This window comes from Nelumbo nucifera, chromosome 3, assembly GCF_055504915.1.
Source record: "Nelumbo nucifera cultivar China Antique chromosome 3, China Antique-T2T, whole genome shotgun sequence".
In the NCBI taxonomy this organism is placed as follows: Eukaryota; Viridiplantae; Streptophyta; class Magnoliopsida; order Proteales; family Nelumbonaceae; genus Nelumbo; species Nelumbo nucifera.
The window spans coordinates 1,970,787-1,984,720 of record NC_142651.1 but is presented as its reverse complement, the minus strand read 5'-3'; the positions used below and the strand labels follow the sequence as shown (position 1 = coordinate 1,984,720).

Below are 13,934 nucleotides of genomic sequence, written 5' to 3'. Positions count from 1 at the left end.
CACGTCCTCCGCTGGACTTGCTTATATTTTTTCAAAATTTTATTTCGAGGAAAATTTATGATGGATAAAAGATATGACATGAAAGGAGTTTTAATCAATCAAATAATTTTGATAAATAACGAGTCCAAAACATTCTACATCACATACCTCCGTGTATTGAAAATATTTTTTAATGATAATATCAGAAATGATAAAACATCATCAACAGGAAATGATGTTCTCAATATACAACAGAAATGTGCTGTGAAACGTCATGAGAAAACTATCTTATAAGAGGCTGATCTTAACTCACAAATAACACCTCATTTGCTATTATGTTTATGATTTCAATTTATTGATCACTTTTATTTATTTGGATATCATATTATTTTCCATATCTGTAGGAAAGGAAACTGACACCGACGATTGAGGAAGAAAATGGAGTGGAGTTCCAATTCCACGCGGGGACACCTTAACTCAAATCAGAGTGGACAGTAAATTGGGAATCCAACAACACGGCAGAGACGTTTGTCGACGAAAGTACCACTCCCGTTTTGTCCCTTCCATGCACATTGACTAAAGAACCCCGCGTAGTGTCCGTTCGAGTGCCCCTATAGTAATTCCCCCTCCATTGGGAATAAAATAATGTGGTGTGGCATCATTGTGGGCCACAAAGTCTCAGCCCATTAATGGAAGTCACGTTCCCAACTCATTTTGCAGTAGTCAATTACACCTTAATGCTTACATGATAAAACACGTGAAGTTATCCAATCATTAGAATATGGATTTCCAAATAGGTAAAGGTCAGTTCACCTACAAGCTCCCCATCCACCATCCCCAAAGCATTTTTGAATTCTGGATCTTTTTAAATTTCATGGGCCAGTCCATTCAGTCCAACCCCATCAAGTGGATTTTATTAGCCAATCCACCATCGCATTTCTAGCATCTATTATCCATGCACTTAGGCCCATAGATTATGTTAGAGTGAATCTTTATATCAAATTAGAGAAACAATCCCCTGCGTCTACGTGATATTAATTTAAAGAATTGTTGTTTTTTTTTTACACAGTGAGATTGCCTAAATCTGCTGATGAAGAGATTAGGATCCTTGACAGCTGCATTTTAATAAGTCACTACCTACGATTAACAAGGGTGGCTGGCGGAGACAAGTGAAGAGATTTACCTTATTTTCATATTTAATGCTACTGTAAGACATTTTCTTCCTCTTCTTCTCTCTCTACTTTCTAAGTCACGAGTTAAGAGAGAAATAATAAACACTACTCTCCCTTCTCTGACCTGTACCTGGATATATGTCGTGTCGGAAGTCGGAACTCTTTCCATCTCAACAAAACCGAGTGAATTAATTCCTCCAATAGAGTCTGTTGGGTCGGGTTTCCGATCCAAGACCAAACCAGAATAGGTGAGGTGCTCCTTGTCTGAGTACTTTGTCATGGAGGTCTTAGCTCTTAATAATGGCTTGTTGGGGGCCGGCCACATGGTCATCCGTCCTAAATGTTTCGGGCCAGGGCCAGGCAGAGAGGCAGAGATACATTCGCGTAGAGCTGACGGTACGTCTGGCCTATGGTCACCGTCACGGCGTCATCCCTTATCTCGCTGCACACTGCCCTCTCACATGCTTGTATCTTTCTCAAGGACTCTAACTAACCCATAAAGTACATGTAAAACGCGTATTCATTACACCCCAAGTCCTAATAAAAGCAGGTATGCACATGTTCTAAGGCTACGGCTCTCGCCCAGTAAATAAATAAATGGGAGCGGATTAGCTAGATACAAATAAAAAAAAAGGTTACGGCCAGCCCAGGCCGGCCCTATAACATAGAGGAGGACAAAGCCCATACCTCTTGTCAGCCGATTATTGCCCACAGTCCACAGACAGGCACAAGCTAGCACAACAGTGAACTAAGAGGACTAATGGTCTTTAGAAGCCACGTGGCAAGAAGATTCTCTCTCCTTTTCGTGGCATCACATTTGAACTCCTTTGGGCATCATCATCCGAACGGATTCACAAATTGAATTGATATTCATCATGTTATGTAAAGATATATAAATAAACACCAGATTTTGTTGAAATCCTAAACTGGTCTCATTTTAACCGTAGAGTTTCATTCATGTTATACTTACTGGTTCTGACTTCTGATGCATTGAATTCATTCTGGGTGATTTTCTAAAATCACAAGAACTTTTCCTAACTTTATTTTAGTAAAAAGTACGAGGCCCATTTAAAATTTAAGCTTCGATTTCATGCCAGGCGCAGTGAAAAGTGGGCTGGAAATTGAAGCCCATATGTGATATGCTACACATATTTGGAAGCCGTCGTTCAACCTCCAGTTGGCAACCTGACGTGCATGAAGACTCTAGAAAATCTTTGCGTGTGGTTCGGTTTCGATAATGAAAAGTTAATGGTCAATGTTCTGATTAATAAGCAGCATTAATAATCATGCAAAAAGATTGACCCTAAGTAGATAGTAGATACACATAAAATGGTAAAACGATGTTATTTAATCTCTTATTTAAGGATTAAACAGATATGTTTGATATGTTTATAAAAAAAAATAAGGGCATTGATCCTATCATTATGCGCCAATACCCACTTGAGTCCTTGAGGGTATCAGATGTATCAATGATTCAATATTTTAATCTTTATTCGTATTTGCATAAATAAGATTAAATTAAAAAAGGATTAAATGTAAAAAAAAAAATCTTTTTAAGAAGCTGGGTTAGATTAATTCATTAATACATGCACTCAATAGGGACTGTTCTTTCTTTCTTTCCCTTAAAAAAAAAAAACAACTCTTTTTTGGCAAATGATCGAATTCAATGAAGTAACCGTCTTTGCCTTGCATGTGTCGCCTTGTGTCATTTTTAGCTGGAGCCTGGAGGGATGAATGCATGGACAGTCAGTCACATATAAGCCGCAAATAGTTTAGGAGAAGCACAGATTTAGGAGAGAGTCACGCTTTATCTCTATCTTCTCTCTAATCAAAGCAACAGGGCATTCCTGAATTTCTTTTCATTTTTCGTTTCAAGCGCTTTTCAATTTATTTATATTTACAAATTTGTAGTTTAAATACACAACAACAGGTGGAAGAAGAAGGTGAGAAAGGGAAAGATGCAGAGGGTGACAAGTGTACACGCCCTGGGTGGGACGGAAAGTAACCTTTGAAGGAAGAGGAAGAGAAAAGCAAAGATGGATGGTTTGATTGGGTGGTAGGTGCGGTGAATGGGAGACTGACTACTCACGAGAAACTTGGGTTTTTCCGGGTCAAATTTATTCCCAAAGACCCTTTCCTTACCTTCCTCGATCCATGGCTCCGTGCCTCCCCATCAGTGGTGATCACTCATCAGCCTCTCCATTCTCACTCTTCTTTCAGCTTCCCCCCCACCTCACCCCTTTTTCTCTTGTCGTCTTTCCCTTAAATAACGCCTCTTCATCACCTCATCTCTCTTTCCTCCCATCAGTATTCTCTTCTTGTTACTCGTTAATAAGCTAATTACGGAATTTGCCCTTGGCTTTTCTGGGTGTGGAAGGGAAACATCCTGAGCCTGAGGTGACGCTGATGCCCTTCTTCCTTTTTCATTATCAAACTTTTCCCTTTTTATTTTCCACCCTTGCGTATTAAAATTGGAAAGTCTTGTTCTTCAGGAAATATAGATAGAGAGAGACATGATGAAAACAGAAGTTGGACTATTCATTATTCAAATAATTATTAGAAACACTGAAAATTTGAAAGAAAAATCTATAACACCGGAAAGACATGATACCTGAATAGCAGCAAGAGCTTTGACCAATTAAAGCATCGCCAGTAATTCTTAATTAGTCTTACGGGTTGGAAATTGATCGGTCTTATGCAAAGATTAACTTGTAAATTATAATATGCTGAGATATTCAGAATTATTTCAGATTACAGAAGTTGGGGAGAAGTTTGTTTACATTACATATTATTATATCTCTTCTATTTTTAGTGTTCCTTAAAAAAATGAATATATTCAAAAACTACTTTAGTTCTTATTGTTATGTTTTGATAATTTCAAAACTACTTCAGATGGGATGGCCTCCTATTTTACAGCCTATTTGCTTTGTAAGGTGTAATCCATTAAAGCGTAGGGTGACCGTGATTTCAGGTAACAGAATTTCAGATCGACTTTGATACGCTCAGCCTCAGCTCAACACAATCATTGCCAAATCCACCAGATTTCTTCAGCACAATCAAACCCTCTGCCCCACCCAAACAGGGCGTTTTAGAGAGAGAAGAATTATGATTCAATGAGAAAGTTCTCACATTAGAGTGAAACGAGTGTGGACAAGAGGGTTCTTCGTTCTTATCTGAGTTTTGATAATCACTTTTAAAAGAAAAGTAAAACAAACATTGGCTGCTCTGTGTACTGTGTTGTCATCCTTATCTACCCCCAAAAAAAATGTTGAAAAGAAAACATCTGAGTTTTGGCAGGGGACTGGATAATGGGAATGCTAATACCGTTGCTTGCTCAAGCTCAAGCTCAAGCTCAAGCTCAAGCACAAGATTCGTATAACACTCTCTTTGCCTGGATTTGATGGCTAGTTGGCTACGCCACGTACCCTCGTTTCAGGGTACCATTGTTTGATTGAATGAAGTGTTTGGAATAATATAGATAGGACTACTACTAGATGCCTAGCTCAAATCTTCCCTATTTTGCGCATTTGATGCGGTACCATAATTCTCGCTAAATCTCCAACATTTTCAAGCAAGCAAAAGTGACCGCTTTCAGAATTCATCAGGCTCTCAAACCTGCATTTTATTTTCAAGCTTTCAGACCAAGAATTTACCTTTGATTTGATATGATACCGTACCGATTCTTTATCAGAAAATGCGGGCTCACCAATACAACTCAAACTCAGAACTAAATCAGGTGGGTCATGCTCATTGGTAGGACGGAGTGCATCAAACCCTGGACCAAGGGGATGCATTTACACTGCTATTCATTCTTTTAATAATAACAATAATGCAACTCTAATAATGCTAACAAAAATACACACACACACAGAGTGAGATGGGAGAGCCAAACTGGCTGAGAAGCACTAAACGTAGAAGTCTCAGTCAGAGAAGTGACATTTTCATTCGATCAAGCCAACTTTAGGTACATGGGTCCGTTCCCACTTCCCACACAGTAAGCCAGACAGTTTAGCTATAAAAGTCCGGTGACCCTTGCTGATAGTACATTTCCTTTTTCTTTTTTTTTTGACATGTGTACGTCTGCTGGAGACAACAATGAAATGTATATGCGTGTTTGTTTCTTAGTGTCATAGTCTTTTGATCCATCCATGCCCATAGGCATAATAAAAAAAAGCTTCATTCCTTCAATCAGGTTGTTTGCTTATCGAAACCCCCCCCCCCCCCCCCCCAAAAAAAAAAAGTGGGCTTCTCACAGACACAGAGGTAAAAGTATTAACTTGTTACTGTTCAAAAGTCACTTTTGATGGAAGAAAAAAACAAATTTTTCGTTAAAAGGAGGGACTAGGGAGGACCCATCATCATTTCTGATTTTTCTGGTGCTGAACTACGAATGAAATGATTCTTCTCAGGACTCACAGAGATATTTGTTTTATTTCAGAAAATGACAAAAATATACCTTTTTTTCTATGTAATAACTTCCCAAGACCCTTTTCCCTAATGTACTGTGTGCGGGATTTCAGCTAATACACCAAGGAGCCAACTCTCGTTGGTATGACAAAAATAAACCAACCCCATGCTACTATGCTACATTACTAAATGCTAATAATAACATCTTTGTTACTTATAAAACTAAAAAGCCACTTTTGAAACTTTAATGTAACTTCCCATACACATACAGCTCCCCAACCCCGCATGGTGGATGCAGCCTCAGGCTACAGCCCGCAATAGAAATCCGCCAAACTATCTTTTCTCTTAATCTAGGGGTAAGGGGTAAGGGCTGATATATAGCAAACAGGGCACAGTGACCTGTTTTCGCTGAGAGGCGCGGCAGGGCTGTCAACGAGTCTGATCTGGCACGGTGGCCTGTTTTCGGGACAGCCTGTACGAGTCCCGTCCTGATCATAACTCAAGACAAAACTATTCATCTAAAACCTTCCCTATTAATACTTAAGAAGGTAATTGGGTATGACCCCACGGTTTTAATTATGTAAACAAATAATAACCTAAAGGTTTCGATTATGACACCAAAAATACAATGGGAAAAGATTTCAACTAATAAACTGGTATCATAATCAACCAGATGGTTCGCGGGGTTCTTTGAATGATTATGATTGGTCAAAGCTTTTTTTTGATATCATACGTTTTTGGGTATTTTAAATAATATAATTTTAATCAATATGATAATAAAATAATAAATTACTTATACATATATATATATATATATATATATATTTTTTTTTTGAAAAAAAAAATATCAATTCTATGATGACAAGTATCATATTCATATCCACTATATGCAAAAATTGATTTATATGGCATGCTTTATGTGATTAGTGTGATTATGATTTTTGAATCAATTGGTATATTAGCTGGTTAACTCCAGTATATGCAGTAATTCGATTCTTGCAACTACCAATTTTGGAAAGGGGGGACCTTAATGGTGAGTATCACAAAATACTAAAAAAATATTCTTTGAATTTATGAAAGAAATATAAAAGATTTTTTGAGCCTAAAATGGAATAGCAATTTATATATTAATAAATTAAATATCACCAACCTATGAGCGACCTAGAAAACCATTCTTGATTGAAGATGCAATTTATATATTAATAAATTAAGTGTTTTAATTAATTTTTTTTATATATTATTTATAATTTTTACACTTTACATATAAAATATAAAAAAACTACAAACGACTAAGAATAGATTCGGAGTAAAGTAGAATAATTATTAATCAGAACAAAATGACATAACCAAAGCCAATGTAATCTGTTCGGATCTATCGGATAGAACCGACCCGTTAACAGCCATAGTGAGGTGGAACCCATGAGGACCCCCCTGAGACCTTAGTCCACGGGCAGGTACTAGATTATTCAAGGGCAATGGCTATGTTGGAGTGAGCGAGGGTAATGGCTATGTTGGAGCAATTATAACAATTATTCAAGGGCAATTTTGTACTTTAAATTTGTTTTCTAAAACAACCAGGCTACAGTGATAGATAAGCCACACAGAGGTCTCAGAGTAACGTTCAGACTTCAGAGCTATATCTACTACTCGTCTCTCCCCCAAATGATGTTCTGAAAAAGCTATTTTCCTTTTCCCTCTACATTTTGTTCTTCTTCACTTTCTGTTTCCTTCCGTCCTCTTTTTGCATCTCTGTTTTTCTTCTTTTTAATCTCTCGGTGAACCCACCCGAGGAAAAAAAGCAGAGGAGAAATGCTATCGAGGGTTAATGGCGTCGTTTGGATGGAGGAACCAGGAGAGGAAGAAGACGACGTTTCATGGACCAGGAACAACGTCGGAGGAGGAGCAGACAATAAAGACGAGATGGGCTCTCTGTCTACGTTCAAGTCTATGCTCGAGGATGACTGGTACGTGAATAGCAACGGAAACCCATCTCACCATGACTTTCAAACCATCCAAAGCCATCAAGAAATCAAAGACATTGCTTTCTCTTCCAACCCTTCTGCAGAGACCCTACTGTTGCAGCCGGTGGACTCTTCGTCTTCATGTTCTCCATCGTCAGTGTTCAACATTGACCCCTCCCAAGTACAGTCGTTCTTGCCTCCTAAATCTTGCTTTTCTTCTCTCCTCAACGTTGTCTGTAATAACCCTTTTGAGAATGGTTTCGATTTGGGCTGCGACCCGGGCTTTCTCGCGCCGTTGCAAGGGACCCAGAGTTCGGGCTCCCCTGTTTTGGCAAACAGGGGAAGCGGTGTCTTGAGTGGATTTAACGGTTTGACTACAGATGGTCAGATGAGTACTCCCGATCTGAGTTCTAATTCGCAATTCCCCAGTACCAGACTGCTGCCTTTGGCCGAGAACGGTTGTGCTGTCGGTGGCAGTTTCAGTTCGATTGGTTTTGGAGGTTTCGAAGGTTCTGCTAATAATCTGTTTCTGAATAGGTCTAAGGTTTTGAGGCCCCTGGAAATTTTCCCGCCTGTTGGAGCACAGCCCACTCTTTTCCAGAAGAGAGCTGCTCTCCGGCAGAACTCTGCTGCAGCGGCGGGCAATTCGGTTTTGATGGGTTCAGAAAGTCGCCGTGTTTCAGCTAGTGTTGAGGAAAACAAGGGGAAGGGTGAGTTGGAGGAAGATCAGGAGAAGAAGAGGAAGAACAACGAGGATGATGAGGTGGAAGAAGGGAGTGTCGATGGGTCGGGTTTGAATTATGACTCGGATGAAGCTATGGAGATTAACAAGGTCGATGAGATTGTCAAGAATGGAGGCAACAGTTCCATTGCAAACAGCACTGTCACTGGTGTTGATCAGAAGGGAAAGAAGAAGGGGCTCCCAGCTAAAAATCTGATGGCAGAGAGGCGGCGTAGAAAGAAACTAAACGACAGGCTCTACATGCTGAGGTCTGTTGTTCCGAAGATTAGCAAGGTGAGAATCTATGATCTCCAACTTTGTTCTAGAGAATTATAATGGAGTTGTCTTCTCCAGACAAGTAAATGCTTTGTTTTCTGCAGCATTATTCGAGTTTAAACTGATGGTTCAAATTTTTTTTCAACATTTTTCTTTAATTCTTTTGATATGTTACTCATCCTCGAGCTTTGGAGTCTTGGAGACGGTGTTAGATGGCCACGTCCATTGCAATGGCGACGTCATAAAAGAAACTTGATTACATCTGTGTGTTAGGTTGTTAGCATTACCTTATAATAAAAGAAGCCCTGAAACCATCTCTCCTGGACTTGGTAGGCAAAAATTTGGTTTGGGAAGAGAACACGGTGTGAAATTTGGTTTTAGTGCCTAATACTCATCAGCTACTTCAGAATCTGTAGGATGGTTAGATAGGGCTGATTTTTTCATAGCTCTTGTTCATCATCACAAATGCCCTCGTATGTACAACCTCTTTTTGACACTTAAATATGGCACATTCTTCCCGCTCTCTCAAAGGGCCATTACCCAATGGAGCCGGGATTTCCTACTCACTGCGGGTAGAGAGATGTGTGACTCCGATTCACTGCGGGTAGAGTGAGTAGGAAATCCCGACTGTACCCAATGATGGTCCTAACTCCTAACTATCCGGGGTCTTTGGAGGAGGTAGACTGGATAGTTGACATCATTTTTTTTTTTGCATATAATGGCCATTCTCAGGCTTAAACCTTGTTCTAACACCATCAGTCTGAGACTTTACATCATTCCACCAAGCATTAGCCGTGAGATTTTGGGGTCATCAGGTCACTCTCCCCAGTAAGGGGATTATAGTTCGTTTCTTCCTCTTAAATAATATGAAAATATTCAATTATCTCGTTGCACTAGTAAAAAACAGACAGCTTTTTTTTGTATTTGAATAACTTGATAAGGAACTCAAGTAAGGTTTATGCCAAAATGGACCTATAGTTGGTTGAGTTCTTGTTTTGTGCTAGCCACACCACGGTAGTTTGTAAGCTTTACCTAATTTATTGTGCCTTGAGAAAAATGATTTTTTTTTTTTGTGAAGTGAAAAACAATTGTGATATGGGTTTAATTTTCCATTCTTGATTAACAGATGGATAGAGCTTCAATCCTTGGAGATGCAATAGATTACTTGAAGGAGCTTCTGCAAAGGATCAATGACCTCCACAATGAACTAGAGTCAACGCCTCCTGGTTCTTCCATGCCATCTAGTACGAGCTTCCACCCTTTGACACCCACGCCTCCTACCCTTCCCTGCCGTGTCAAGGAGGAACTCTGCCCAAGCTCATTGCCAAGTCCAAATAACCAACCTGCAAGGGTAAATTATAATCAACTTGAAGTGGAAAAAAGGAAACTATTTTTTGACTCAATGGATTTGTTTCTCTTATTATTGATTACATAGAAATACATCTACTCTGTTTTCTTCTGCAATGCCAGGGTTTTAATTTCAATTTGTTTAACTTGCGTTGATAGACTGTTTTTGTTCCAACTCAACCAAGTTAATTGGTGCATGTTTAGGAAGCTATTTGGTTGTGTTGGTATTTTGTTCATTTGAGTGCGCATACGTTCTTCTTTAGTAGAAATTTTAACAATAATAGGATCTGGTTATTTTAATAGTTGAAGCTATTTGGTTGACGAACTTGTGTATTCAAAGATTTAGAGGAACCCAAACTGCAATAATTTTATCCATGTTTCTTCTGAACACCCCCTTACTGATTAAAATTGATGCTAAAAGGTGGAGACTTGCCAATGGCATTTTTTTCTACTAATAGCTCTAATGTCTATGTACAAGGTGAATTACAGGATGCGCCACCCTACATCTCACCATATGCATTTCACGTGTACATCAACCTGGGAGTAGTTGACAGCCCTTACAAGATACCTCTGCTGCAAAAGCCAATTGAGTGCCCTGAACTATCCAGTTTGAGATACATAGGGCTGATTTTGCATATAAGGCCTAAAGAACAAGTTACTATAGTATCAATACTCTATTGCACAACTATATTACTCCTTGGTTTCACCCCTTTTCTTCATTTATAGCAGTTGAGTTGGAACTGAGCTTTGTTATTTCCGTGGAATTGTTGTATTTGTTTTTCAAGATGAATAATCTATTTTTTAGGTAACTTGGTGAACTCATCTTCTATTATGATCCAAGGAAACCGTTTTTATGTGTTGTCTGTTATCTATATTTGTAGGTTGAAGTCAGGGTAAGAGAAGGAAGAGCTGTGAACATCCACATGTTTTGTGCCCGCAGACCAGGCCTCTTGCTCTCCACCATGAAGGCTCTTGATACCCTTGGTTTAGACATCCAGCAGGCTGTCATTAGCTGTTTTAATGGGTTTGCTCTGGATGTTTTCCGAGCTGAGGTAAGCTTCTTGTTATCAGCATTTTTTTACTCTGATAGGTTGGAAATTTGGAATGCTTGCAATGCTAGGCATCTTCTGATGGAAATTTGGAATGAACAACGAAATTAGATGGTCATTCTCCATTATTTGATTTCTACTCAAACTAGAAGTTGCAATGATTTAAAAAAGGATGATCTCATTGCTACCACTATGGTACAAGGAATACATGCATGGTGGGGGTTGGGGGGTACAATGCTGAATGCTCTGTTTAGCTTGATACAAATGTATTTTTCATTCAACGCTACTAGTTGTTTACCGTGAAACTTGCATTTCTTCTGGCCATCCAGAGTAAAGAGATGATCTATTGTTTATTGTCATCCCATTGAGTTCTGTGTTGAGTGCCGTGAACATGTATGATGGTTCGTTTTGTTTCCATTTTATCAGCAATGCAAGGAAGGCCCAGACGTCTTGCCTGAGGATATCAAAGCAGTACTGCTGAGTTCGGCTGGCTTCCATGGGATGATGTAGCGCTTCCTCAATGATCAAGGACTATTTTTAGCGGGAAAAAAAACAGACAGAAAACGTCATCTCTGAGTACAGTCTGTAAATGCAATCTGGCTCTCGTGTGACAGTTAAATGATGCCGCCAATCCAATTTCTTCAGTAGGTTAGGAATGTTAACCAGAATTATGAGTTGGATTATGTTAGTGGGGAGCATTCTCCCTTTATCACTAGGGTTGAAAAGTAAAAAAAGTGCGTAATCCTCCTCGGCAATATTTGGTTTTAAATAATATTTCTTTTTTGAATCACATCGGTCTCCTCTCACATGGAATTTGTTTACTTGCATTTCAAGTCATTTAGGTGTTTAACCCTGTATTTTACTGATCATTGTGCGAGGGTCCCATTATGTGTGGTTTGATAGAAAGATAACAGAGAAACCGAAAGTTGACGGAAATTTGTTAACAACTTTCCCCGATTCCCTCAACTTTCTGTCTCTTCTCATCAAACCAACCACAGCCTAACGAGTGTCTGACTGACGTTTAAAGTGCAAGAGTTATGCCATTAGGCATCAGTTTCTCTATCAGGTAATGTGAATCCTGCTCGTGTTTGGTAACAATTTTGATATTCTTCTACACTTCGGGATTTCTGCTGTCGCTATTATTCTTGTATTCTAACATTGTTTCAAGTAAAAGTTATCCTTCATCAGTGTGGTGAGTTGGTGACTGGCTTACTGCTTCTTTCTTTCCTTTTTTATGAATGTGGTCAAAAAACTCTTATTGCTTCCCCCCCTTCAGTCTTCACAACTCACAAGCCTAGCAAATAATTACAAGCAGCGATTGCAACAGCTTCTAGGCTTGGCATGTTGTTAATGCACCCGTCTTTAAGGGCTATGGACTTAATAGACTATGGTATAGGCCCGTTGCTATGGACTCAAAGCAACGGGCCTTCTGGGCCATTGGATATTCTGTTTAATCTCTTCAAAGTTCAAAATGCGCTTCCCACGGTCTTTTTTTTTTTTATTTTGTTTGCCAACTTTTTCTTTAAAACCCCTTAAAAGCAAAATCTTAGGATTTAGGATTGATTGCCCTTTAAAGTAAAATTTTACGGACACGACGACTTTAAGCGAAATTTCCCATACATAATCCACTCAATACAATAATCCTTCACTTTATTGAAATTAAGAGAAAATTGTACTTCAATGTTCATTGTATTGAAACATATTAGCCCGTATCGGTTGATATGTATCATTCTGGCATATTGGGCATTTTGATACGCCCTTATCGGCATCGATGCTGCGCAATCTAGCTGCTCCCTACTGGAGGTAATTTGGCTTCCAGGTGGATGGCGGACAGTTGATCTGCAAGAGGATCAGAGAACTCGGGGTTGCTAGCGCGGCGAGGTCGCTCCGATGCTTAAGTCAGTATACTTGTTGCGAGCTAAAAATGGTTTAAGAATGCAGAGAGCTAGAGAGCATATAAATCACGCGTACCTTGAACCTCCAGGGGTGGAGCCTTTATATAGTCGAGTCATCGTGGGTTTTGCGGATCAGTTTCAGGATCTTTGTCACGATAGGACCCGTTTCCGCGTTAGTTGGAAGATAATGCAGCCAACCGATAAGGTTCATCACTTTCGCCCGAACTAGTCGGGGAGATAATGCTAGTTGTTACGCGGCATGATCTCATGAGGCTCGGGATCCGTTGGAGGGGTTTTTGGGATCACCACGTAGTGGCATGTCGATATCCCTGAATTAATGTCTTTCAGTCCCGAACTGGGTTGAGTGCCGAAGTGCCTTGGCATCGAGGTGTTCTTGTTGCGATTTGGTACCGAGGCGATCTCGTCTTGAGGTGGCCTTGTCTCGAGGTCACTTTAGCCCGAGATGGTTGGGTACCCGAGCTCGATCTACTGTGGACTGGTCATGATAAGCTGAGTTGTCATCTCTTGATCAGGTCGTGTCCACGTATCCCCTCTTTACTAGGTCGGACCAAATCACCCTTCATCATTTTCCCCCCACTCCCCGAGCCAGGGGTCCTAACCCGGTGCGGGGAGTTCATGACGAGACAAGTGGATTTGGCCCGAGGTCCAGGCGGCTTGTCGGACGAATCGCTAGTCGGACTTGTTCGGCTATCCAACTCAACCAGAAATAACCCAGGTTGTGTCTGGTTCACGCGCAGACATCATGCGATCTACAAACTCCGCGAAAGTCAAAAAACGCGTTAAACCGATTTCAACATCGGGGGTTGCGCAACCGGTTTTCCTAGGAGCTGTTGGATTGCCTCAATCTCGACCGTAGATTTTCGAACATACCGGCTATAAATAGAGGCCCGAGACTCATTTTCTTCGCCACAAATTCGCAAATCTTCGTTCTAAGGTCGCATTCAAGCTTCTTTGCTCGGTTTCTCCAGTCTGGTGTCTTCTTTCAATTCGGTCTTCCTTTTGCGAGTCTTCCCTAGCTCTCCTTTTCTGCTTGTCTTTTCTTCACAATGTCTAGTTTTAGTTTAGATAATCTTTTAGATGAGAGCGGTGAATCCGCTGGGGCCGAG

General features: G+C 40.0%; 1 protein-coding gene across 1 annotated transcript; it reads left to right on the top strand.

Annotated features, from left to right (window-relative positions):
• The first annotated feature begins 7,151 nt into the window (after window positions 1–7,151).
• LOC104592766 (transcription factor ICE1) lies at window positions 7,152–11,702 on the top strand. The gene is made up of 4 exons (XM_010252247.3): window positions 7,152–8,534; window positions 9,643–9,867; window positions 10,745–10,915; window positions 11,339–11,702. Exons 1-4 carry the CDS (start codon window positions 7,368–7,370, stop codon window positions 11,420–11,422), a joined length of 1,647 nt encoding a protein of 548 aa, XP_010250549.2. The 5' UTR covers window positions 7,152–7,367; the 3' UTR covers window positions 11,423–11,702.
• Window positions 11,703–13,934: the final 2,232 nt, after the last annotated feature.